Source organism: Papio anubis, chromosome 5 (assembly GCF_008728515.1).
Source record: "Papio anubis isolate 15944 chromosome 5, Panubis1.0, whole genome shotgun sequence".
NCBI classification, from domain to species: Eukaryota; Metazoa; Chordata; class Mammalia; order Primates; family Cercopithecidae; genus Papio; species Papio anubis.
Window position 1 is genome coordinate 152,984,243 of NC_044980.1, and position 26,572 is coordinate 153,010,814.

At 47.4% G+C, this 26,572-nt stretch overlaps 1 protein-coding gene across 1 annotated transcript; it reads right to left on the reverse strand.

Annotated features, from left to right (window-relative positions):
• Positions 1–2,258: 2,258 nt before the first annotated feature.
• Positions 2,259–26,109, reverse strand: C1QTNF2 (C1q and TNF related 2). The gene is made up of 3 exons (XM_003900459.4): positions 23,944–26,109; positions 8,039–8,291; positions 2,259–3,048 (listed from the first exon to the last, which is right to left on the reverse strand). Exons 1-3 carry the CDS (start codon positions 24,067–24,069, stop codon positions 2,435–2,437), a joined length of 993 nt encoding a protein of 330 aa, XP_003900508.1. The 5' UTR covers positions 24,070–26,109; the 3' UTR covers positions 2,259–2,434.
• Between the last annotated feature and the right edge of the window lie 463 nt (positions 26,110–26,572).

Sequence of the window (26,572 nt, forward strand, 5' to 3'; positions counted from 1 at the left end):
GGGCGATTTGAGAGCACAAAGATGCACTGGGTTCTGTGGTGCTTACATACGTGGAGACCTACAGGTAGGCCCTGGTTGCTGAAGCCCATGGCAATCAGCCATAGCTAGGAAGAAGGGCTGGGACCCAGTGCATCTGGGAAGGCCACCGCCTTGGAGCCCCTTCCTCATCTGGGCCACCATCCCGCATCATCAGCCTGAGACCTCCAAGTGGCTCACCAAGGAGGCAGCCATCCTCAGAAGAGTCAGGGGATAAAGGAGAGCTCATCCTTGACATCACTAGCTACCAGAGACCTGCCTCAACTGCATCATCTGCTTCTGCCCCCTGCCCCGCCACAAACCCACCATCTGCAGCAATCCTAGACCACATCCAAGGAAGACAAGACCCCAGCCCTGGGCCCTGGAAGGTCTCTGCTATCATCTGCCCCACCCTCTACAAGAGTGCTGAGTCTTCCCCCATCATTCCCACACTCTCCCTGAGGAGTCCCTGGCCAAGGGGACATCGGTTCAATATGGGCCAAAAAGTGGCAACCACAGAGCTCTGGGGTCCAGCCCATCTTGCTGAGTTTGTATTTATTACCTGGGCTACAAAGGGTTAAGTCAAATGCCTTCAAATACCTATATCCCTGGGGGAAGGAAGAGGAAGAAGCAAAAGGCTCTCCTAAAAGTTGTATTTGTAAGAAAAAGAAAAGGAAAAAAGAACTGTTCACTGGCCAAAGCTGACCCCTTCCCACAGGGGTGCTGCAGGGGACTCCAACCCACACATCAATCTGATTGGGTCAGGAAGCCTTTCCTGAATTTTTCAGACCCACCCCAATCCCAAACCATTTATGGCCCAGAGAAAATGGAGTTATTTTAAATAAACCCTATTTTACTTATGGAGATGGCCACTCCTTCCAGAACCATCCCGTGCAGCCATCGCAGTCCCTGAGTATCTCTCTAGGCAGGCAGCCAGAGAAAGCTGCTAGGGAGCTGTGGCTTCAACTGAAAATTCTCTCCAGCAAATTGTTTCATGGGGCTCTCAATACCTGCCTTTTGTTTTTGAGACAGTCTTATTCTGTTGCCCAGGCTGCAGTGCAGTGGCATGATCTCAGCTAACTGCAACCTCCACCTCCCAGGTTCAAGCAATTCTTCCGCCTCAGCCTCCCCAGTATCTGGGATTACAGGTGCCCACCACCACGCCTGTCTAATTTTTGTATTTTTTGAGATAACATTTCGCCATGTTGGCCAAGCTGGTCTTGAACTCTTGACCTCAGGTGATCCATCTGCCTCAGCCTCCCAAAGTCCTGGGATTACAGGCGTTGAGCCACCACATCCGGCCAGCACCTGGCACTTTCACTGCGGCTTCTTAAGCCCTCAGACCCCTGCATACTGGAAACACCTGGGCTTGGGGTGCGATTCATTTGCGTGGGATCCATTCCTGCCATCTTAGAGCAGCGGTTCTCAGGCGTACGTGCATACCCTGGTGGATCTCATTCATTGAGAAGCGGACCTGCAAAAGATTAACTAATAACAAAGTGCTCAAGTCTGTGGCCGACTTGACTCATGCATTGAGCAGATTCAAGATGATTCGCTTATCAGTGTCGTGCTCACTCTGCATTCTGATAAGCCTTTGTGAGCGGAACGAGCTTTGCCATGGCCTGGGAGGTTCTGTATTATCTTCCAGCCTCACGCCTCATGCCTCGCTTCTCAGTTCTGATGTTGGTCCCTCCCTCTTTTCTGTCAAAGTCTTTGCACTTGCAGAGTCTTTTGCTGGGAGACCTCTTTTCCGAGGCCTTTGCATTGCTCTATTTCCTTCTTTGGAACTCAGCTCAAAAATGGAACTTTTCCAGGTACTGACTTAGAGGGGTCTTAAGAGAGCCTTTGGGGAAGGGAGGTGAGAGGCTGGAAATAGCTTGTTCTTCGATCTACATGGAGGTTTCAGGGTGTGCACATAAGTAAAAAGTATTCACTGAGCCTGTCAACTTAAAATTTGGAGAGTCACTGTATGTAAGTAAACCTAAAAAGGCAAACAAACAAAAAGAAACAAATTTCCACCTCTTCCCTGTCTCCTGTTATTCCTATTACTGTCAACCATGGCATGTTCATTTCTATCCTGGCATAATATTATGTTATTTGCTTGGTTATTTGTAAATTGTATCGTCTGCTAGAATGTAAGCTGCATGAGGACAGATGCTCTGTCTTGTCCACTGCTGCGCCTTTCAGAGAATAGCATAGTGCCTGTTACATAGTAGATACTTTAAAAAGAAGTGAATAGATGGTCGGATGAATAAAAAGGCTTGGATTTAATGATGGGGAAAAAAAGAGGCAGAGGAGGTCAGCCTGAGGCTAGAACTGCTCACTGGACCCCCCACCCCCAGCCTACAGTTGAGGGGTCTTGCTCTGTAAGCCCAAGTCCAGAAGCTTGCTCCCTGCCTGGCGGACCACACTGGCATGTCTATACCTCGTTGGGGTCATCCTGGTCGGCGTAGATTAGGAAGCCCGTAAAGAGGCTGTCTGTCCAGTAAGGGTCGTAGAAGAGCCCATTCTGCTCTGAGTAGAAGATCTGCAGCCAGACTTCGTCACCCTGCTTGAGAGCCAGGATGGTGGAGCCCGAGGCCACATCATGGTTACCGGTGTTGGCATCAAAGGTCCGGATGCGGTACTGGCCGTTGTGCACCAGGCCGATGGCTAGGTGCTTGTTGGCCAGCGTGATGTCGTAGGTGAAGTAGTAGATCCCAGGCACACCGCAGACGAACTTGCCGCTGGAAGCATTGTAGTGACCACCCTCATTCATCAGAATCTTGTCAAACTTGATGGGCAGCCGCTCCCGTGGGTAGCTCTTGGTCACTGCCACTGAGAAAGCTGACTTGGTATGGCCACTGCCGCAGCTGCAGGGGCCTGGGAGGCCCGGCTCCCCCTTCTTGCCCTTAGGCCCCTTCTTGCCTGGCGTGCCATGCTTCCCGGGGGTGCCGTTGACCCCCTTGGGGCCACGGGGGCCAGCCCGCCCAATGGCCCCGGCTTTGCCCTTTGGTCCTGGCTTTCCCCGGTTACCTGTCCGGCCAGGTGGACCTGGAAGACAGAGCAGCTGATGTTATGGACGGTCCTCACAGACCTAGGCAGAGGGGTGCGCCTTGGTTTTCCAACCTTGGAGAAGGAGTGCTTGGGTAATGGAAAGAACAAGAAGGCTTTGGAGACACATAGAAGTGGGCGTAAATCCTAACGCTAGCTATCTGGAAAATGGAAATGATGATACTTACCTTCAAAAATCACTGTGGATCAGGGCAAAAAGTTCACACCCTTTCCTTTTCCTGCCTTCTAAGGAAGGGTCTGGTCTGTCTGCCAGATCAATCCTTCCACGGGCTGTGCTGGTAATGGGTTGAGAAGAGAACTAGAAAAAGCCCCTTGATTTCAACACATTGATCTTAGTAAAATCCCTGCCTAGTGCATACAAGCCCTGCCCACGTGTACAAGGATTTTATTGCGGCATTGCTTACAATAGCAAAAAATAGGAACAACTAAATGCCCATCCAAAGGAAAATGACAAAAAAAAAATTATGGTCCATTCATACTGTGGATTTCTATGCAGGCGTTAAAAAAAAAGAAAAGTAGAGTTATGTGTGCTCTATGAAACCTTCTCTAACATATACTAAGAGGAAACAGCAGGTGGCCAGAGCCTTTATGTTAAAAGGAAGCCAGGCTGGGCATGGTGGCTCATGTCTGTAATCCCAGCACTTTGGGAAGCTGGGACTGGAGGATCGCTTGAGGCCAGGAGTTTGAGACCAGCCTGGGCAATGTAGCCAGACACTATCCCTACAAAAAATATAAAAATTAGTCAGGCATGGTGGCGTGCGCCTGTAGCCTTATCTACCTGGGAGGCTGAGGTGAGAGGATCCCTTGAGCCCACAAGTTCCAGGTTACAGTGAGCTCTGATTGTGTCACTGCATTCCAGCCTGGGCAACAGAGTGAGACCTTGTCTCTAAAAAATAAAAATTAGGAAAACAAAAGGAATCCACAATGCTAAATATTTCTACACCCATTTAAACGCATAGAAGAGTGCCTGGCCTATAGCAAACATTCCCTAAATACTAGCTGGCATTCCTTGCAGAACAATTCCCCCAATTGTATTTTCCTTTAGAACGCTTTTTGATGTTTCATACTCATATTTCATAAAATGCACATTTCTCTCAATACAACATTTTTGGCTACTGATTGTATAAAATCAATTTAGTTTATGTCCCTTCAACTCAACATTTTAAACAAAACCTATGTGGATAATGACTTGAGTTCACTGACACAAGGTTATGTCACCCATGCGAACTGGGTGGTCAAGGAAGTAATGTTTCAGGCATTTTCCATCCTAACAAGTTACTTTGTTTCTTATACGTATTTATGTAGGCATTTCACTGTGTTTCAGAGTTCTGAGTTAATCTGTAATGCATCTGAATTTTTCCTATTTTACGTAATTCGGACATAGGTTTCCAAATTGCATTTTGTTACTGAACACTTGATTTTCAGCAACAGAGTGCTTATGTTAAATGCCTGACAATGCCCAGTATTATTAAACACATATGTAAATACACAGAGAAAGGCCAGGAAACATACACACCTAACCAATTAATAGTGGTTACCTCTGGAGGGTGAGGGGAGGATGAGAAGGGGTAGTAAGTAAGGAGGACTTTTGCTTTATGTGTATTGTTTGAATATATTACAGTGAGACTGTATTTGTATATTACTCATATAATTAAAAATAAACAAAAAGAATGGGAAAAAATAAAACTAAGAAAAGTCACAAAACTCTTGAAAAAATGAAAATAAACAAAAGGTGGGAAAAGGGGCCAAGAGAAGAGGAGTAGAGACAGAATCTTATTTTTTTTTTTTTTTTTAGAGATAGAGTCTCACATTGTTACCCAGGCTGGAGTGCAGTGGTGCGATCATAGCTCACTGTAACCTCAAACTCTTGGGCTTGAGTCATCCTCCTGCCTCAGCCTCCTGAGTAGCTGGGATTTCAGGCACACACCACCACGCTTGGTTAATTTTAAAATTTTTTGTAGAGATGGTGCCTCCCTATGTTGCCCAGGCTGGTCTCAAACTCCTGGCCTCCCAGTACTCCTGCCTCGGCCTCCCAAAGTGCTGAAATCACAGGCATGAGCCACCATGCAGCCCCCAAGTCATTTTGACTTGGGGTTTTTGGTGGGAGACAAATAGGTAAGAAAGCTTACCGGGAAGTCCTACCATGAACTATATAACATGCTTTCCTCTTCAATTATTTTTATTATTATTTTTTTTTTTTGAGACGGAGTCTCGCTCTGCCGCCCAGGCTGGAGTGCAGTGGCGCGATCTGGGCTCACTGCAAGCTCCGCCTCCCGGGTTCACGCCATTCTCCTGCCTCAGCCTCCCGAGTAGCTGGGACTACAGGTGCCCGCCACCTCGCCCGGCTCGTTTTTTGTATTCTTTTTAGTAGAGACGGGGTTTCACCGTGTTAGCCAGGATGGTCTCGATCTCCTGACCTCGTGATCCGCCCGTCTCGGCCTCCCAAAGTGCTGGGATTACAGGCGTGAGCCACCGCGCCCGGCCTCCTCTTCATTACCTTTTTTGAGAGACTTCAGGAAAAGCTGACTTTACTCTTGAAAGACTTTTCTGGGGGTGAATTTGTGTGTGTGGTGATGGGGGCGGTTGGATGTTATCCTGAATTGGCCCCAGGGTGACAAGCTTCGTCTGGGTTACATGTGCTGGGTTCCCAGCACCGCCTTCCTTGGTGTGGTGGCTTCCTTCTCTGCAAAGACTCAACACATAGCAGAAGAGATGGCCAAAGGCAGCCCCAGTACACGGTAGAACTTCCTGGTAAGCTTTATTTATTTGGGGAAAAAGTCAACAGCAGAGACTCTGTCCCTCAGGATCCATAGGCAAACCTCAGGGAAATCTCTAGCTGGCCTGCTTGGAGCTCATGTCCAGACCTGAGTCTGCCGCTGTGGTCAGGAAATTGGATATCATGACACCAGTGCCCAGCACGCTGGAAGACCCCCCCCCCCCCAACATACCACCAGTCAAAGCTATGATGGTTACTTTTATACTAATCTCCTGGGGAGGAGGTACTTTTGAAGGAATTAGTTTGGTGTGGCAGGAAAAGACCTGGATTTGCAGTCAACTATCTGTGTGTTATGTGAGCTCAATAAGTCCATTACAGGGTGCCTAACATTTATTGTGTGTCTACGCTGAGACAGGTGCTTCATACACTGTTTTATTTCATCTTTACCACAACCCTGTGAGACAGGTGCTATTTATTATCCATATTTTAGAGATGAGGAAGCCATGGTTTGGAGAGAGGTTAAATAGTTTGCCAAAATCAGTGTCCAGGTTTGTTTCCAAAGTTCATGTTCTTGCAGGGATGATATTTTGCTCTCAACTGAATCACTCTGACTCTCAGTATCCTCATCTGCAACATGGCGAAAATAAGAATCCCTCCAGCACAGGATATGGATGGTCAGATGGGCAACATGCTCAAAAGTGCTTTGTCAATATGAAAATGCCATACAAATAAAAATTATTATATTTCTGTACTGCTTAAAATGTAGGCTTAGGGATGCTGCTGACACTGAAAAGTGCTTGGTTGCTGGGGTGAAAGTTTGGAGATATAAGGAATGTCACAACGGAAAGGTCTGTAGAGTATATCCATTCTGCTTGCCGTCTGCCTGGCATCCCTTCCTTTGGGGAGCTGCCATTCACCATTTCATTTCATATGGTCCTAGCAGGGCTGTCAGTCACAATGACTCTCACACACACACACACACATACACACACATGCACGCAGGGGTGGCCCCATGAGCCTGCCCTGCAAACGGCGGCACCTCTCCTCCTTGGTCAAGGGAATTGGTCCAGGATACACATGTGGCCAAGGAAAATTGGCTGTTCTGAGATTTGCTCTGTGGCTGAAGCCAGGAAGATGTGGGCCTGAGCCCAGCAGTTGCTATTTCAGAACTTCCAGCCTTTGTGAGGATGCAACAAACACAGAGAGAAGCAGAGCCCTGACAATGATATTTGAGCTCCTGGACTCAGCTATTCCTGGAGCTCGGCTCTTGGATGTCTCAGTTTTGTTTTGTTTTGTGTTTTGTTTTTGTTTTGTTTTGTTTTTTTTGGAGACAGGATCCTGCTCTGTTGCCCAGGCCGAAGTGCAGTGGCACAATCTCAACTCACTCTAACCTCGGCCTCCCGGGTTCAAGCAATTCTCCTACCTCAGCCTCCAGAGTAGCTGGGATTATAGGCATGCGCCACTAGGCCTGGCTAATTTTTTGTATTTTTAGTAGAGATGGGGTTTTGCCATATTGGCTGGGCTGGTCTTGAACTCCTGGCCTCAAGTGATCCGCCCACCTCAGCCTCCCAAAGTGCTGAGATTACAGGTGTGAGCCACTGCGCCTAGCCTAATGTCTCAGTTTTATGAGCTAATACATTCCATTTGGGACTGTAAGTTGGGTTTCTGTCACTTTCAATCGTCAAGAGTTCTGAGTAATATTTTGGGAGACTTTTCCAAAGTCACTTAGCAACCCAAAGGTGCACCAGGGGCAGGAACACAAAATTCAATACCCATGTTCCTTTCAGAATAAACTGCTCTGAGGCTGGGCACAGTGGCCCATGCCTGTAATCCCAGCACTTTGGAAGGGCGAGGTAGATGGATCACTTGAGATCAAGAGTTTGAGACCAGCCTGGCCAACATGGTGAAACCCTATCTCTACTAAAAAAACTCAAAAATTAGCCAGGTATGGTGACATGCGTCTGTAGCCCCAGCTACTCAGGAGGCTGAGGCAGGAGAATTGCTTGATCCCAGGAGGCAGAGGTTGCAGTGAGCTGAGATCACACCACTGCACTCCAGCCTGGGCAACAGAGCAAGCCTCTGTCTCAAGGTGGGGGGGAATATATATATATATATAGCTCTGTTTATAAGTAAACAGTAATCTGATTTATAATGAAGAGGATTAATACTAGTTTTATCAACTTCATGACGTCCCTCGCATGCCGGATGCTGTCAGCCCGGTGGGAACGAGAGGGGCAGGTGTAGGCCTCTTACCTTCCTCTCCACTGTCCCCCCTGTCGCCGTCCTGTCCATCTTGGCCGTCTTTGCCAGGAAAGCCCATTCGTCCCATCATTCCTGAGGGCCCTGGGGCTCCTGGGGGGCCGGGTGGGCCCTGGGGGCCAGGCAGGCTGCAGACCAGTTGAGGGGAGCCTTTCCGGAAGTCCCTGCGAGCAAAGGCGCCAAGCAGTGGGTCAGCAGCGCAGGGGAGGGCACAGGCCAAGAGCACCCAGGGGATCATGGTGGTCACCTGTGGGAGGCAAGAGAGCTGTGACAGGTGAGTGTGGCCACCAAGCTGGCCTGGGTCTGGTCAGAGGGGATGCACAGGAGGAGGCAGCTGGGATACACTCAACTGGATTTCTGTCTCTTGCTCTTTCCTGCATCACATTCAAGTAGATGTGATGTGGACAGAGTCGTCATATCTTGAGAAAGTATTTGGGTGAGTGGAGTCATTACCCAGAATACACTTTGAAGGGGTCTCGGGGGTGAGGCACTCATCATCAGACCATCATCCCCCAGAGTGGCTGAAATGGATGCAGACCTTATGACCCAGAGACTGGTGACTGGGAGGAGCTGTGAATGGAGAGAAATGATCCATGGTTTCATCCAAATCTATGGCATGAATAGAAAGTTACAGTTCTACAAGGGTAGAAATGTTTGAATTGTAGGTGACTTTGCAAGTAGTCTGCTTCTCACGGGAGACTCAAGGTTGCGCATGAGGAGGGCTGAGGATTCAGTTACTGAGTGGAGGTCAACCATCACCTGAGTGACCTTGGCAGGCCGGTAGCAGCTCCTCCCCCAGGTGCTTCCTGTGCGCCAGGCATGTGCTAAGAGCTTTCCATTCATTACTTGATCTTCACAATACCTTTATAGGATAGATACAGGAGAGGAAGCGGAGGCTCAGAGAAGTTGAGCAATGTGTCTACATCACACTTTTCCAACCCGGGGCCTGTGGGCCGCATGTACCCCAGGATGGCTTTGAATGCAGCCCAACACAAGTTTTGTAAACTTTCTTAAAACATCATGAGATATTTTTTGCGATTTTTAAAAGTTTAATGTTATACTTTTTTTAAAGTTCATAACATTAACGTTAATGTTAGTGTATTTTATGTGTGGCTGAAGACAATTCTTCTTCCGATGTGGCACAGGGAAGCCAACAGACTGGACGCTCCTGGTCTACATCACGCGATGAGTAGATGGCAGGGCTAAGGTTTGAACCAGGCCATCCAGATCCAGAGCCTGTGCCCTCCCGTCCCAGGCTAGACCGTGTCCTTAAGGCTGATGGCAGCAATAGCACGATCCCACCGGAGATCAGTGTGCTATACACCCAGAGGTATCTACTCCCTGCTCTCACTATGCATTCACAGAAACTGAGACCCAGAGCAGAAATAAGCAACTTGCCCAAGATCTCTCAACAAATCAGTTCCGTTGCTTTGTAATTAACAGCCTCTCTCTCAAGAATGAAACCAGGAGGGGGAACATCCCAGGCATGGCTTCCTGCCATGGAGATAAACTACGAAATGGTAACTTGCTTTGTGACCTTAAGCAAACCCTTTTCCCTCTCTGGGCCTCAGTTTCCTCACCTGAACAACAGGGGCTGGACTAGAGCAGTGGTTCCTAAACTTCAGTGCGCATCACACTCACCTCGAGGGCTTGTTAACACACAGGTTGTTGGGCCTTCTCCCTAAAGTTTCTGATTCATTAGATCTGGGGTGAAGCTGGATCGTTTGCATTTCTAATAAGTTTCCAAGTATTGCCGCTGATGGAGGTTCAGAGACCTTGTTTTGGGAACCTCTAGAGTAGATGGTCTCTAGGGTCCCTTCTAGCTCCAACGCTGAGCCTTTCAGACTTCAATCTGTTCTCTTTCCAGATACAAAGCACTGTGGGCTTCATAGTCCTCACTCAGCCTGTGGCTATCCAATCAGACGTTTGAGTATTAGGGGGATCCTCAGCAGCTGTGGTCCTGGTTGCACGGCAGGCGCATTGCTCAGGCATTGACCTTTGGAACTCATTTTTCCTTCTGGGCCTTCAATCTCCTTTCCCTTCAGACTCTGCTTGGCCCCTGGCTCTTGGAGAGCCTGTCCAGGATTTTTGGCTGCCTCTGGCTGTTCCCCTCAGAAACAGGCTGGCTATACCTCTCCTCCTGCCCCCTCCAGGATCTTTAACCCTGGAAACAGATGCTGAGGGGGAAGGCCTGGGCTTGCAGAGAAAGGAAAATGTTCATTGCCCACATCCCAGCAGTGTGACAATCACAGGGCCCAAAATTGTAACTCCCAAAGAGCCTGCAAAAGGCCCTCATGGAAAAGATAGCTTTAAATGTCTGCCAGGCACAGAGATGCAGAGCAGTCTAGGCCCGCCCCAGTCATGAAACATCTAGAAATCCTCCTCCTGTCCTTGTACCTCGCCTCCCTTCAACTTGGAAAGAGCTGAGCTGACAAGGGGAGCAGATGGCCTTGCCCGTTTCACACCTTCACTCGGGGAGCAGGAATAAATCTCACCTTCGGATGGAAGGGTTGCCAGGGAGTGGAGACTTCAATCAGGGGGAGGAGGAGCTCCCCTCACGGACTAAATTATAAGTAGGGAGGGGTAGGAAAAAATAAGGATGCAGTTTGATTGTATTTCTGATGTCACACTTGCTCAACCTAGGTTACATAAATAATAGTAGAGGTGGTAGGCAGATACGGCAAACATTACATAATGTGGAAACGTTACATAAATGACAGGTGCTTTTGCAAAACCATGGCCTAGACACTCCCCAGGCCCTGTGAATCACCATTTCTTTCCCTTGTCTACATGATGAGCGTCTTGGAAAACTGGTTAGCCTTATTTGTGAGCTGCAGCACATCTGGGACCCCCAGAATAGAAACTGAATTTTTAAAGCAGGTTCGAAATGATTTGGAAAGTCGCAGTCTACAAACATTTTGCAGTAGGGAGAGAGGGAGGAAGGAAGTGGAAGCCAGTCTTCAAAGCACATGAGAATCCTGCAAACAGCTAGCTGAAGACAGGCAGAAAAGAGAGCCAGCCGGACGAAAGAGAGGGCGAGAAAGGGAACCATCTGTCACAGTTGACAGCTCCCCTCTCTCTTCTGACCTCCATGCCCAGCCACACAGGCTCCACAAGAGGAAGGTGGATTTGCTCTCTTGATCACAATGGCCTTGCACCCGCTTCTCTGGACAAAGAGGGAATGCCTCTCTGCAAAAGGTGGTTCGGGGTAGGCCCCAGTGCCTGGGCGGAGGGGTGTGTGTCTGAGACACACAGAGAGGAAGGGTTTTCTGAGCTGGAGCCTGAAGGCTCCTGGAGTCCCAGAGGAGTGCTGGCAGCTACAGCCAGGAAATGTTTTGGAAATAAAGGCGGGGAGACTAGATTCTAGTTCCAAACCTAGGGGAAGGGAGGGAGAGGAGAGTCTCCTCGCCTCCACAGCACCTCCAAGAAAAACAAGGCTCCAAATAGCCCTGCTCCCAGCTTGTGCCCTGCCCTACCCTCACCCCATTCTCTACACAATGGTGTCGAGAAAGCCTGGGGGCAGGGTGCTTAGAGGGGCACTAAGGCCCCACGGAATCCAGGCAGATTAACTCTTCAAGGGCCTTTCTTTATTTTTCTTTTCTCTTTAGGGATGGGGGTCTTGCTCTGTTGCCCAGGCTGGAGTGCATGGTGCAAGAGCTCACTGCAGCCTTGAACTCCTGGGCTCAAGTGATCCTCCTGCCTCAGCCTTCTGTCCCAAGTAGTTGGACCTACAGGAGTGTGCCACCACTGTCAGCTTGCACCTTTTAAATACATTTAGAATCACGAACTTGGGAAGGGCCTCAGGGAACCATCTAATCCAACCTCCTCAGTTACAGATGGGGAAACCAAGGCAGAAGCAAACCCACCTTATTACACACCTACAATGTTCCAGGCACTGTGTGAAGCCCTGTATCTACATTTTTTTTTTTTTCCCTCACTTTGTCGCCCAGGCTGGAGTGCAGTGGCATGATCTCAGCTCACTGCAACCTCCACCTCTCGGGCTCAAGTGTTCCTTCCTCCTCAGCCTCCCGGGTAGCTGGGACTATAGGAGCATGCCACCATGCCCAGCTAATTTTTGTATTTTTTGTAGAAATGGGGTCTTGCCATGTCACCTGCTGGCCTTGAACTCCTGGACTCCAGTGATCCACCCGTCTCGGCCTCCAAAAGTGCTGAGATTACAGGCGTGAGCCACCGCATCCAGCCTGCTGTATTGTTTTATATGAAGCTTACCTAAGTCCTATGAAGCTTACTTGAGCCCTTATTGTCCCATTTTTTTTTTCAGAGGAAAAAACAGATACTCCAAGAAGTGAAGTTATCTACTCAGAGTCACACCATCAGAGATTAATGGAGATGGCGTTCAAACCCATGTCGTATGCCTCTGAAGCCTGTGCTTAATCCATGCCCCTTGCTTCCTGCCCCCGCTATTTCCCCCCCATTTTATAGAAGACACTGAAACTCAGAGAGGCTAATTTACTTATGTTTACACAACTAGCTGGTGGCAGAAGTTATATTTGAACTTGGGTTTGGCTGACCCTAGTACCCAAATGCTTTCCATTATTTCAGCATTTCTTATATTTTTCCTCCTAAATATCCCACATTACAGAAAAGACCTTGAAGCATATGCCAAAACCACACACAGCCATAGAGAAATCTCTCTGATGCCCTGTATTTTATTTTACAATTTTTACACACACACTACATGACTTTGAAAATGTACAAGTGATGCTTTTTTTCTCTCTCGGGGTGCTGGAGTAAATCAGTGTTTGAGCAAGACCTCCTGTCCTTTGAGAGGCCCACACTTGGATTAGACAAGGTGATGAGAGGCGTGGAGGGGACAGCCTCCCGGACCCTGGGTCCCCACTATAAGCCCCTTTGGTTTGTTAATGGGGGGTGTTTCCAAGGCCTGAGCCAAAAGATCAGAGTGTCACTCCCCAAGACCCTCCAGTAGGTGCTGGCTTAAATAGCAAACATCAGAACCCCAGCCACGGCTTACGAGGCCCCAACTGAGCTGGCTCCAGCCTCCGCCCCAACTTCAGCTCCTCCCTGGCTCCCTCGGCTCCTCTGGCCCAGCACCCCCCTCCCACCCCCACTACCTTTTCCAGGCCAAGCTCCATTCAGCCCCAAGGCGCCAGCCACTCTGCCAGTAACCTCACGGCTCCACCCTCTTGCTTTGCTGGCTCTTTATCTGCTGTATTTCAGTTTAAATGTCACTTCCTCCAGGCATTCCCTGACGTGACCTCTCAGCCAGCGCCCCCTTTCTGCAAGCTCCCTTTTCCCAGCTCTTTCCACTCACCCATATTCACTTTACTTGGTTGCCTCCCCCATGTGTCTCCACTAAAATGTAAGCTCCATGAGTACAGGGACCCCAGCTGGCCCCCTGGCTTCAAACTTCCTCACACACAGTGGATGTTGAAGAAATATTTGCTTAATTAGTAAGTGTTGGAGACGCGGATTCTGCCTTCAAGAAAATCCACAGCGAAGAGAAAACCAGGCAGTGGCTGAAATCCAGAAGAGAGAGCACTGACACCCCTTGATACAAATCAGTTTTTTTTCCTCTGCTTTTCTAACCCAAATTAGATCCAATCTCTCCTTGCTTTTGACCCCTTACAGTACAGGGGCTAGGTCTTTCTCTCTCTGGCCCGTAGGGTGGGGCCAGCCTTACAGAATGCCTCACATATAGCAGGTGCTCCACAGAGAGCTGTCCGATTAACCAGAAGAGAGGTAAGTATTAGTCCTTTCTCACCTTTAAAAAAAACAATCTCAGTTCCTAAATTGTCCTTTCTGAGGGTGGGAAGGTGTTAGTTGAATAGGGACGCCTTCATTAGAGCCTTCCTGCTAAAGGGATAAAAAATATTAGTTGGTTAAACCCCAGAAATAGAATCATGGGTTGCTAAACTCGGATGAGTTCTTTTTCTTTTTATTTATTTCTTATTTTTTTGAGATGGAGTCTCGCCTGTTGCCAGGCTGGAGTGCAGTGGCACAATCTCGGCTCACTGCAACTTCCGCCTGCCGGGTTCAAGCAATTCTTCTCCCCCGGCCTCCCGAGTAGCTGGGACTACAGGCGCATGCCACCATGCCCGGCTAATTTTTCGTATTTTTAGTAGAGACTGGGTTTCACTATGCTGGCCAGGCTGGTCTCGAACTCCTGACTTCATGATCTGCCTGCCTCACCTCAAAGTACTGGGATTACAGGCGTGAGCCACCGAGCCTGGCTGAACATGGATGAGTTCTTAAATCCGGCTTCTCATCTCTCTGTTAAGTAGCTAATGATTCATCAGTACACATGTTCTAGAAAAGCACTAGGAGCTGAAGTGCCACAGCCTGAGTCTACTGTCAGGGAAGTCTTCCTCCTGGCCACAGGACGTGGCCCCCTGGTTTATTCCCAAGGGCTCTGTGACCAGACTGTGATGTGAGAAGGGCCAGAAGTGGGGACGTGCGCCTCTCACTGATCCTTCCTGAATGTGTCTGCCAGTAGAAGTTCCAGGAATACTTGTCTTGAGCAAGTCTGCTAGGCCTGGGTGCTGAACAATCTCCCCTTGCAGATTGGAAGATGTAAATTACGCTCAAATAAATCTGACCTGTTGGTTATCAGGTTTTGACACACTGACAGGTAGGAGTGGCATTTAACTCTGTGGTTAAGAGCCACGGAACACCCAGCACTTGGTTCCCTCAACTATGCAATGAAAATGATAGTATACCTACCTCAGGGAGTTTGTGTGAGAAATGAGTGAAGGAACGCGTTCAAAGATTCTATCTAGTCCAGTGTTTGACACTGTAAAAGCTCCATGGTTGGAAAAAACTGTGCCTAAAATGCCCCCAATCCTTCACCTCCTCCGGGAAGCCCTCAGGTAGCTGCCAGCCTCATCCTTCAAGTCTCAGGTCTCATGTCATCTCCTCAGAGGGGCCTGCCCTGATCATGTGATCCAAAGCATTCCGCCCACCCTGCATATGCTCTTATCCCATCCTGTTCTTTCAAGGCATCTGGCCCAATTTGTGATTATGCATTTGTTTGTTTCTTGACTTGTTAACTGTCTGGCTCTTTCCCTGGAATGGAAGGTCCGGGAAAGTATGGGCCCTGCATGTTGTTCTCAGTTGGGCTGCCGGAGCCTAGCGCAGCACCTGCATAGAGTAAATACTCAACACACAGCTGTTGAACAACCTTGAATGAACTGGCCACTCTTACAGAGACAGGAATAATCCAGGGTGGTCACAGGAGGAAAATTCCAGGCAGCAGTTTGACATGACTAGAGGCTGTATAGGCCGATAAGACCCTGAAAAACAGGGTGTGGACCAAGCTGGCTAAGACCCACTGGACCCAACATGGTGATGAATTTGATCGAGATTTCACCCAGGACCTCTTTATACGTTTGTTCATGTACTCAATCACACACCCACCAGTGCCACGACAGCTCCAAGAACACCCATATTTGGTGTAGAAATGGGTGGCACCACAGTTCTGGGAAATCTCCACCTTTTTCCAGGAATTTTCATGAATATTCCACCTGTTGGTTAAAGAAACCCGTAAAGATAGAAACCCCAAACCCCTCTGCCCAACTCCCTCTTGAGAACGCCCACAGCCCCCTTTCCTGAGTGTGTACTTTTCCCCCTTGCAATAAGTCACCATAATTTCACAATTTTCTAACTCATCCTTGAATTCCTTCTTAAGGTGGTGTCAAAAGCCTGGACACTGGCTGGGGTTGAGGTCCCACTGGCGTTTGAGGACCTCCCCAGCCCACCGGTATTATTACAATTTATAAACCAAGGGGATCACAAGGGTCTCAATAAAAGTGTGGATGACAAAGCCTCACTTGGTCACTGAGGAAAACTCAGTGCAATGACTGGGCTTGGATTCTGAAGACCGGGGTCCCAGCCCTAGTTTTGTAACTTACTAATCATGTGACTGTGAAAAAGTCATTTCATCTTATCTGGGCCTTCATTTCCTCACCTGTAAAATGGACATATTAACATTTGCCCAGTCTGCCTTACAGGGTTATTCAGAGAATCAAAAAAGATAGTGGATTTGAAAACAAAACGATACAAAAGTTAGAGCCATATTTAAAATTGTAATTGTCACTAGCTGCAACTGAACTAAGGGATCATAGTCCTGAACTCCCACTGGGAGCCCCTGGAGTGTTTCAGGGGAGACCTCATCCTGGGTGGAGGAGGACACCCAAATCTCGCCCAGCAGGGCAATTCTCCCTGTGTTTGGTGTGAAAAGGGACAAGGCTTGCTTGCGGATGAAGCTTGCTGAAAATCCGCTTTGATGGGAGAATAGAATACTATAATAAAAAACATTCCACGCCCTCCCCGAATTCCAGGAAGTAAATTGGAAACAGTCCTCTCCAGCTTCTCTAAAAAGCTAAAGAGATCCTTGGAGGGAAAAAGCGGCTGGCTGCCGCTCCTCACACAGTGCTCACGAAATGTCCCCTCTCTCCAGATCTCAAGATCAGTGTCCATTTGGAAACTGTCCAGAATCCACAGTCTAAATACAGAGGCTTCAAAAGTCGTGGGGCCCACTTGCCAGGATGCCTCAGAAAATATTTCATCTGCTATTTTCTCTCTTTCTCTCTCCTCATTTCTGGCTCAGCCTAGAAAATGAGATCCAAGGACACATCATGATCTAACAAGGCCTCGGAAGCCAGGGGTTTGTCTCAGCAAGAATTCTTGAAAGCACACAGGAAATCAGCCCGTGTGTTAAAGCTGAAGACTTATACCTTCTAATATATACACTCCCAGCCTTTACAAAACGACAAACGTGGTGCATAACGTGGTGGGCAGTGGAGCCCACCCCCGGGGCCCTGGCCTGCTGCACCTCTGAGCCTCAGCTGCCTCCTCTGCACAATGAGGGAAAGAGTCAGGCTCTGGAGTGGCCGAAGACAAAGCCATCAAGCTTTGGCATTGTCTACAGCTGTTTTCTGCCGCGTGGAGAGCAAGGACTGCCGTGAGAGAGAAGAATGCAGCAGCTGTGAGAGATGTGAGGGGGAGAGAAGGCGGCTGAGGGTGTTCACATCCCTGTATCGCATCCCCAGGGCCCGTCTCCACGTGCCTGACCACAGCAGTGGGGGAGTGGGTGTGAACAGCTCGGCCCAATAGGAAAACGATGCAAGTCACATGTGTCAGTTTGTCTTGTAGTCACATTAACAAAGTAAAAAAGAAGCAGGTGAAATTAATTTCAATGCTATTTAGCCCATTGTTTCCCAAATATCATCATTTCAACATGTCATCACCATAAAAATTATTAATGAGACATTGTACATTCTTAGTACTAAGTCTTTGAAGCCTAGTGATGTATTTCACACTTGCAGCGGATCTCAAATCAGACTGGAGCATTTCAAGTCTTCAATAGCCGCATGCTGGCTTCTACAACAGCTCCAGCATAGCTGTATGGGTTCAGATGCCATCAACTAGCTGTAGTACCTTCACATGTTATTTAATCTCTCCCCTTCAGTCTCCTCCTCTCCAACATGAACACGATTATAATAGAACCTACCTTAGACAGTTGTTACGAGAATTTAATGTTTCTAGAATAAGACCTGGCATATGGCAAGAGGTATAAAAGCATTAGCTTCTATTATTTTATTATTTCTTGCCATTCCAAAAATCAAACAAGATAATGGATATTGAATGTGACAATACAAATTTTAAGACCTTGTTTAAAATTGTAATTGCCACTAACTGCAGTTGAACTAACAAAAGCCAGTCCTGATCTGCCACCCTGAGTCCTGCATGCGTTTCAGGTAGAGACTCCGGTAGCTTCTCATGAACTCCCATTTTCACTTAAGTTAGTTTGAGTTATGGCTCTGTCAGGTGCTACCAAAAAAAAAAAAAAAAAAAGTCCTAGGGAGGCTGAGCCTTTGTTCCTGCCCTGCTGTTTCTGCTCTGAGGGAAGGATGGGGTGTTGTCTTGGCTTCACAACTTTGAGCCACCTGGCGTGTCCATGCTCCATAATACAGAGACCAGGGAAGAAGCGGGATGGTGCTTATCTCATCAAGTGACAGGGCCAAATGGGATATCAGGTGTGCATGTGTGCATGATACTGTGGCCTGGCACATGGCTACCCAATAAATAGTATGGTTTATTATTATTGCCTTTGAGGCCGGACACTGGGGATTCGGAGGTGAAAAGATGTAGTTGCTGCTCCTGTAGGGCCCACTCTGATCCCTAGAACTACCTGGGCAGGCTATAATGATCTGCTTACCTGAGCATCCAGCCGGCACACCTGTGTGACCAGGAAAAAAGAGCCTCACTCTCCTTTTCCTTTGTAATAGGCGCCCAACGGCATCTAGATGTAACAGCATCCAACACCAGGCAGGCGGCAGGGGAAGGAAATTTTGGGGTTAGACAACAGTCCCTGGGAATGACATAAAAGGGACTACAAGATCTAAGAACTGAGGGAGAGAAACAAATTCTGAACTTTGAAGAGGTCAGGGAGAAAAGGCTAAGTTTTCCTTGACTTTTCTGGGTGAGCCCAAGAACTTCCACGGAGTCATTTTTGGTCAGGCCTTGATGGGCGTTCAGAGTAACCCTAAACTTCTGATACAGGGCCGGGCACAATGGCTCACATCTAGAATGCTGGTACTTTGGGAGGCTGAGGTGGGGGATCACTTGAAGACAGGAGTTCGAGACCAGTCTGGCCAACAAAGTGAGACCGTCTGGGCAACAAAGTGAGATCCCCCCTCCCCTCACCCCACCAGCTCTATAAAGAAAAAAAAAATCAGATACAGGTCTACCTTTTTTTTTTTTTTTGAGACGGAGTCTTGCTCTGTCACCCAGGCTGGAGTGCAGTGGCCGGATCTCAGCTCACTGCAAGCTCCTCCTCTCGGGTTCACGCCATTCTCCTGCCTCAGCCTCCCGAGTAGCTGGGACTACAGGCACCCGCCACTTCGCCCGGCTAGTTTTTTGTATTTTTAGTAGAGACGGGGTTTCACCTATGTTAACCAGGATGGTCTCGATCTCCTGACCTCGTGACCTCGTCTCGGCCTCCCAAAGTGCTGGGATTACAGGCTTGAGCCACCGTGCCCGGCCACAGGTCTACCCTTAGAGAAGCATGAGCTGGTCTGGTGGTGAAGTCATTTTCCAGCTGTTTGACCTTGGGCAAGTTATTTAATCTCTCTAGGTCTCAGTTTCTTTGTCTGTAAAATGAGAAAAATAATAATATATGGTCTTATTTGAATTTGAATATTTATTGTTTCACTTTATGTGTGAAATCTGAAATAACCCCAATTTTCCCAAGTTAAAAGTTGTCAAGAATCTTGTAAGGCAGTGTGGATTGTAAATTGTAAACTGTGTTTATGCTAGAGCCACATAACAGCACTGTCCTAACAGGTAATCAGAAATATCTACCATTCTTCAGCAGGTGAGCTATTTTTTTTTAACTTTTTAAAAATGTCCATAGTTTATTGGGGAACAGGTGGTGTTTGGTTACATGAGTAAGTTCTTTAGTGGTGATTTGTGAGATTTTGGTGCACCCATCACCTGAGCAGTATACACTGTACCCTATTTGTAGTCTTTCATCCCTCACCCCCCTTTCACCCTTTCCCCTGAAGTCCCCAAAGTCCACTGTGTCATTCTCATGCCTTTGCATCCTCATAGCTTAGCTCCCACTTATGAGTGAGAACATAGGATGTTTGGTTTTCCATTCAGCAGGTGAGCTTTTAATGACACCAGTTTTGAATTATTTGAGGTCTTTAGGAATGCCTCCCTCAAGTAATTTGACTGCTCACACCTCCCTTATAGAGTAATTGTGAATACTGAATGAGATAATGCAGCGACCAACCCACAGTAAGCACTCAGTACCAGTCGTGATTTTTGATACAATAATCATTCCTGAGAACAAAGAGAGAGAGGATGTCATGGGAGAAGGTTGTCACACTCATGAAAATAAACAAGCAGACCTGGGTAGACCTGGGTCTGCTGTTTCCCCATCCATAAAGTGGCTGTAATAGCGACCCTGTGAGGAGCTGAACATTTGCAAACTTTGGCATCAATGGCTATGAAGGCAGTTATAATGGCTGATGCGATTTTATAGCTTGCCATGAAAGCAAAGAGGTACAGGATTTCTACAGGTGTGCCCTACTTTCAACAAGATTGTAAAATTCAAATTTAATCATTCAATGATTAGCTTTTAACTTTTTGTTAATATTACAATGTGTAGGCTGAGTGCAGCGGCTCATGCCTGTAATCCCAGCACTTTCGGAGGCCAATGCAGGTGGATTGCCTGAGCCCAGGAGTTCGAGACCAGCCTGGACAACATGGCGAAACCTCGTCTCTACAAAAACTACGAAAATTAGCTGGGCGTCGTGGTGCCTGCCTGTAGTCCCAGTTACTTGGGAGGCTGAGAGGGAAAAATCGCTTGAGCCCAGGAGGCAGAGGCTGCAGTGAGCAGAGATAGTGCCACTGCACTTCAACCGGGGCAACAGAGCAAGACATTGTCAAAAAAAAAAAAAAAGAGAGAGAGAGAGAGAGAATAAACAACGTGCACAGACTGGCTGAGAAGGATTAAAAAGCTATGGAACATGCCCCTGCCACTGAGGAAATTAGAGCCTAGACAAACAGGGACCAATTGGCGTATCAGTGGCCTCACGTGGATCACAGACTACTCTGTACTTTTTGTTTTGGGTTTTTAATTGGAAATTGTTGCCAATGTAAAACTTGGGAGGTTTTATATTAACATCGATGTTTGCAGCTTTTCTTGAGCAGCAGAAGGATCTGGGCAGCACTGAGCCTGCATTTACGCAGGTCACCAGGTAGCTGCCCCTTGAGACAAGGTATTACAGGCTGACTTGTGTCTCCCCAGAATTCGCACACTGAAGTCCTAACTCTCAGATTCTCAGAATGGGACTGCATTTAGAGATAGAACCTTAAAAATGGTAACCAAGGTAAAATGAGTCATATGGGTAGGCCCTAATCCAGTATGAGTGGTGTCGTTATATGAAGAGGAGATCAGGACACAGACATACACAGAGTGACAACCATGTGAAGACACAGCAGATCATGGCCACCTGCAAGCCACGGAGAGAGGACTCAGAAGAAACCAACACTCAGACACCTTGATGACGGGCTTCCAGCCTCTAGGGATCATGAGAAATAAATGTCTATTGTTGCATGTCCCCAGACTGTGGTATTGTCATGGTGCCCCACGCTGACTAGGACAGACAGCCTGTGTTCTAGAGTGTTCACAGTCCTCACCACTCCCAAATATCATGCATCCCATTCCCATACACATTGCGCACAGCCCGTGTCAGTATCTGGGTTTGCAACCCCTAACCTAGAGGAAAAGAGTAATGATTCTCCATGTATGTTGTGTGTTCTTATTTCAAAGTTTTGATGTTCATATCTCCCTTAATTCTCCGCACACTTCTAAGAGGCTGATACTGTCATCTCCATTTGGCAGAAGAGAAAACAGAGCTCAGAAAAGGGAAAAATTACTTTTCCTAGGTCAAAGTTTGGGTGGAACTCAGTCCTGCTGGCTAGGGGCCCAGAGCTCAAGTTCCACTACCATGGCCCCTCAGCTAACAGGGGAGTTACTAACAGGGCAGTGATGTGTATGCGCATGTGTATGTGTGTTACAGGAGTAAGCCACTTAATAGAAGTGAACAAATCCATGGGAAGGTTATTTGCTTGAATAAATATTTGGCACATAATTCCTTTCAAAAGAAAAGCTAGAATGGGACGGGCGCGGTGGCTCATGCCTGTAATCCCAGCTCTTTGGGAGGCCGAGGCGGGTGGATCACGAGGTCAGGAGTTCGAGACCAGTCTGGCCAATATGGTGAAACCCCGTCTCTACTAAAAATACAAAAATTAACTGGTTGTGGTGGCGTGCACCTGTAGTCCCAGCTACTCAGGAGGCTGAGGCAGAAGAATTGCTTGAACCCAGGAGGCGGAGATGGCAGTGAGCCAAGATCGTGCCACTGCACTCCAGCCTGGGTGACAGAGCAAGACTCCATCTAAAAAAAAGAAAAGCTAAAATAGAATGTAACTAATAGAAGTTTGATTTATGCAGGAGTTCATCTCATAGAGGCAAATTAAGGTTGGCAGGCCTTTGACCTGGAAGAAGGAGTGGGTGAAGCTGTGGGTGTGGAGAGAGACTCTGTTACCCCACAGTGAACATTCAGGAGTAGGACGCATCAGTGATTGAGACAGCAAGAGAGACTGTCTGATTAGCAGGGTCAGGATAAGAGAAGGAATAGAGAGACAGGGGAGAATAGGGAGATTTGCAGAGAAAAAAGTGACATCTTGGAGAACTTGCTGAATATTCGATGGAGACAGAGTGGCTTCAAAGAGGACTCCAGCCTTGTGAAAAATATCTCAGTTCATCCATACAATGACACACTATGACACCATTAGAAGAACAAAGTAGGCCTGTATATGTAGATATGTAAACAAGGCGAAGACACACTGTTAAGTGAAAAAAGCAAGTTGTACCATGGAATGTAAAGTATGCTTCTCTTTGAGTTAAAAAAAAAAAAAAGCACAAATATAGAGTATATATATGTACAGAAGGGTTGGGGAAATACTTTCTGAAAAGACGCAAAATCTTGTTAAAGGGGTTACCTTTCAGAATTGGGAGGGAGTATGTAGGCTTTTACTTTTCTCTTTCTAACTTTTGAACTGTTCGAATTTCCTGTGATGAGCATCGTTACTTTTATAACATTTAAAACAAAAGGTAACCCTAAGGTTTAAGGATTGGAAGACAGGTAAGTGTGGTATCCCTGCTAGGAGATGGGGAGAAGTCAGACATTTGGGAGGAAACAAATTCTGCAGTGAATCTGATGTGTTACAATGAAGGGCTGTAGTGATGCTTGGAAATGTGTGGAAAGTCTGAGGATCGGGCAGTTGAAAGCAGGAGTAATTGATATAATTACTCCAGATGACAGAATAAATTAGAGAATGGTGCAGAGGGAAGGCAAAAATAAGAATGTGAGAGGACAGATTTTTAACAATGCTAACTGAGTACCAGCCTTGGGTTGCCCTATGTAGGACATTGTCTTTCTATTACTGCTACTTCAGCATGGTGGAAACACAGGGTCTCTGAGAAATGGCCAGTCTAAGGAAGGGACCGCTGCAGGCTTCCAAGCAGGGCAGTTTTGTGGTCAAGGAGCAGAGGAGGATCACAATGAGGTAGTGCAAGGGACTCATGGTGTCACAGGAGAGACCTGGGCTGGGAGAGTATTAGGGCCCATTGCAATTGTTTAGCTGAAAAGCGAGGTCCTAGAATGCGGCAGCAGCAGTGGGGATGGAGAAGTAAGGACAAAGCATATTAAGACAAGTAGTTTAGGCAGGGAAGGAGAGTGAAGAGAGTCAAGAAGCATTGGGTACAAATCTCTGCCTGCCGTTTAATACCTTCTGAGCTCAGTTTGCCAGTCTGTATCATATATTTAAATAAATATGAAGATTAAATGAAATAATGCATTCAGTACATATTAACTGTGATTGTTAGCTCGGGTATTGGACTCAGATTTACCAGACTTCAAGTCCCTTTTTCATCAGTTACTAGCTGTGCAACCCTGTCCAAATCATTAATGTCTCTGAGCCCAGTTCCTCTTTTGTAGACGGGGATAATCCGTTGTCATGAAAATGAAAGAGCACAAGTAAAGTGCTGGCAGGACTTGGCACAAAGTAGGCGCTCAATAAATGGCAGAGCTACGGGTATTACTATTGTAACGGGTAAACCACAGGGCACAGAGCCTGGCACACAGTAAGGACTCAAAACATGTTAATTTGTGTTATAATACAGAAGGCAGAAGTCGACAGGCAGGAATGCGCGAGCTGCCCAACCCGCAATAAAGGCGCGCTGGCAGCTCTCCCGCCTTCCGCATCCTGCCCCGCCCGCAGCAGTGCAAGTCCTCCTCCCCGCGCGCACTTGCCGCCCCCGCCCGACCGCGGTGCGGGCCACTCACCCTCGCGGCTGTCCGCCACGTCCAGGGGCGTCCGGAGCAAAGAAGCTCTCGGCGGGGCTCCGCGTCCCGGCTTTCCTCGGCTGCAGCAGCCGGGCCGAGCGCCGGCCCCAGGCATAGTTTTCCCATCCCGTCATGGGCGGGAGAGCCTTCCTCCCGGTCACGTGGGCTGGCCCGCAGCGCAGCATTCTCTTTTTAGCAGCTGTTTGGAAAAAACTTGCAGTGCTGATGACAACTCGGGTGTGTCGATGCATCTCTGCGTGGGTAGAGCCTGTTAGTGCATTTGGAGGTTGTGTGCACCAGAGTGATCAGAGTGATTGTTTCCCACACGTTTGCAAAGGTGTGCATGGACTTGAGTGTGATGATAAATCATATGGATGTGTTTAGTTGTGTGTGCGCAAAAGTGCGTTTATCCAAATTTTTCATCAGGGCTGTTCGGTGTATGTACATGTGCATGCACATGTCCAAGATGGCAGCTTGGTGTACAACTGGAGTGCACATCAGCGGCTGGATGTACAGGATAGTGGCTAGACATCTGTATGTGGGGTGCATGTTTAAATGTGTGTATGACTGTGCAGTGGCTCATTCTGTGTTGATTTGTATGCATGCCTTGGTGTGGATTTTGTCCAGATGTGAGTGTGCACATACACACTACTGTGGGTGAGTGCCCTGTGTCCCAGCTCTCCTTTCTCTCCTCCCCAGAAGGTGAGGATTCACTGGCCTCACTAGCTCTCTGGCCCAACCTCAAGTCATTGAGAGACTTACGGAGGGTCTCAACTCCCAGGATAGACAAAGCAATCCTGTGTAGGAATCAAGCAGGCACTGGAGGAAAGGAAATCCTCCAAGGCCTGGCTTTCGCTTCTCCCTGTTCTTTCCACTGCTCTCTTCCACTAGCGACCCATATTTCGCTCCACAGCAAGAGCATCTGGTTAACAGCTGGTAACTGACACAAAATTTATAGTCAGAATTTTAATACAGCTATGCATTTGAATTCTAACGTTGGAACCACTGCCTTAATCAAGTCAGATAACCTCATAGATGGTGTTTTATTTTCTAAAAAATTGGGAGAGTATTACCTGCACTGCCTTTACCCCAAAGTTGGGATACTAACTCATAAAGATGTTTGATAGGAAATTATTACTAATACTACATAAACACCATTTGAGAATGAAAGTTTGTAGGCTCAACAAACATTCATTCAACAAATATTTGATAAGCATCCATTATGTGTCAGTCCCCAAGCAAGGTGCTGGGGATATAGAGGGAAACAAATAGGCTTGATACCTACCCTCATGAAACTTAGAGTCCTCCAGTTGGGGATGAAACAAGTGGTTACAAGTGAAATGAGTGTTATAGAAAACAAAAAGTATAAACTGGGCAGTAAGGGGAAGGCCTGGGAAAGTGATGTTTCAGGTGAACCCTGAGAGATCAGTGAGACTTGTCTGAATGTAGGGGAAGTGTGACCTTAGAAAATGGAAGAATGATAACATGTGGAGTGGAGTTTAGGGTGTTGATACACAGATGGCTGGAAAGGAAACTTCCATCCACTGCCCCTTGGGTCAGATGTGTCAGCAATCAGAAAGGTGAGGAAACTGCTTAGAATGCCTGGAGGTCATTCAGAATCTAAAGGGCTCAGGAAAGCCCCTCTCCTAGGGTAGAGTGGTAATATCTGTGTGTTATCCATGTGGCTCCATTATGACAGAGGTTGAAATCACTGGTATGCTCTCATTGGTTAGAAAAAAAAAAAAAAGGTTAATGAAAAGTATAAGAAAGGCAGTGGTGCTATACCTGGCAGTGTGAAACATTTAGTAAACACTACTGACTGAATGAATGGGGGCAAATGTTTTCCCAACTTTTGAAGGATACCTGGAACCTAGGTTTCCTAAAGCCTAGCAGAGTTCCTGGGTCCTTGTCCTATGGTTCCTTGCAGTGCTGATGGTTTCATGTAGCAGGCAATGCAAAATACTTCTGAAGTGGCAGTTCTACGAGCTGTGGGAACTGTGTCAAGCTAGAATGGGGCTTAGAACTTCCTCTCCCTAGCCTCTGTCTTTACTCTCTGTCTTGAATTCAGTCTACGGACATTTGTGTTTGAGATGGAGTCTCGCTCTGTTGCCTAGGCTGGAGTGCAGTGGTGCAATCTCAGCTACCGCAATCTCCACCTCCCAGGTTCAAAAGATTCTCCTGTCTCAGCCTGCTGAGTAGCTGGGACCACAGGCACGCACCACCACACCCACCTAATTTTTGTACTTTTAGTAGACATGGGTTTTCACTATGTTGCCCAGGCTGGTCTTGAATTCCTGGCCTCAGGTTGTCTACCTGCCTTGGCCTCCCAAAGTGCTAGGATTAGAAGCGTGAGCCACCGCACCGGCCACAGTCTATAAACATTTATTACCTATTATGAGTATGGGGACAAAGAGATGAACTTCTGAATGAGAACACAAATTACACTAGGAGGCAAAATACAATTAAGTGCCATAGGAAAGGTGCAAAGTGTGAACATGAAAGAGGATTTTCCCCTTCAATTTCATTCAATTCATTTCACATCTACTCACATCTAGAGAACATGCTAGTATCCATCTAGAGAAGATGAATGATATGACATTGATGGCCACAGAGTGGGGCAGCCATGAGG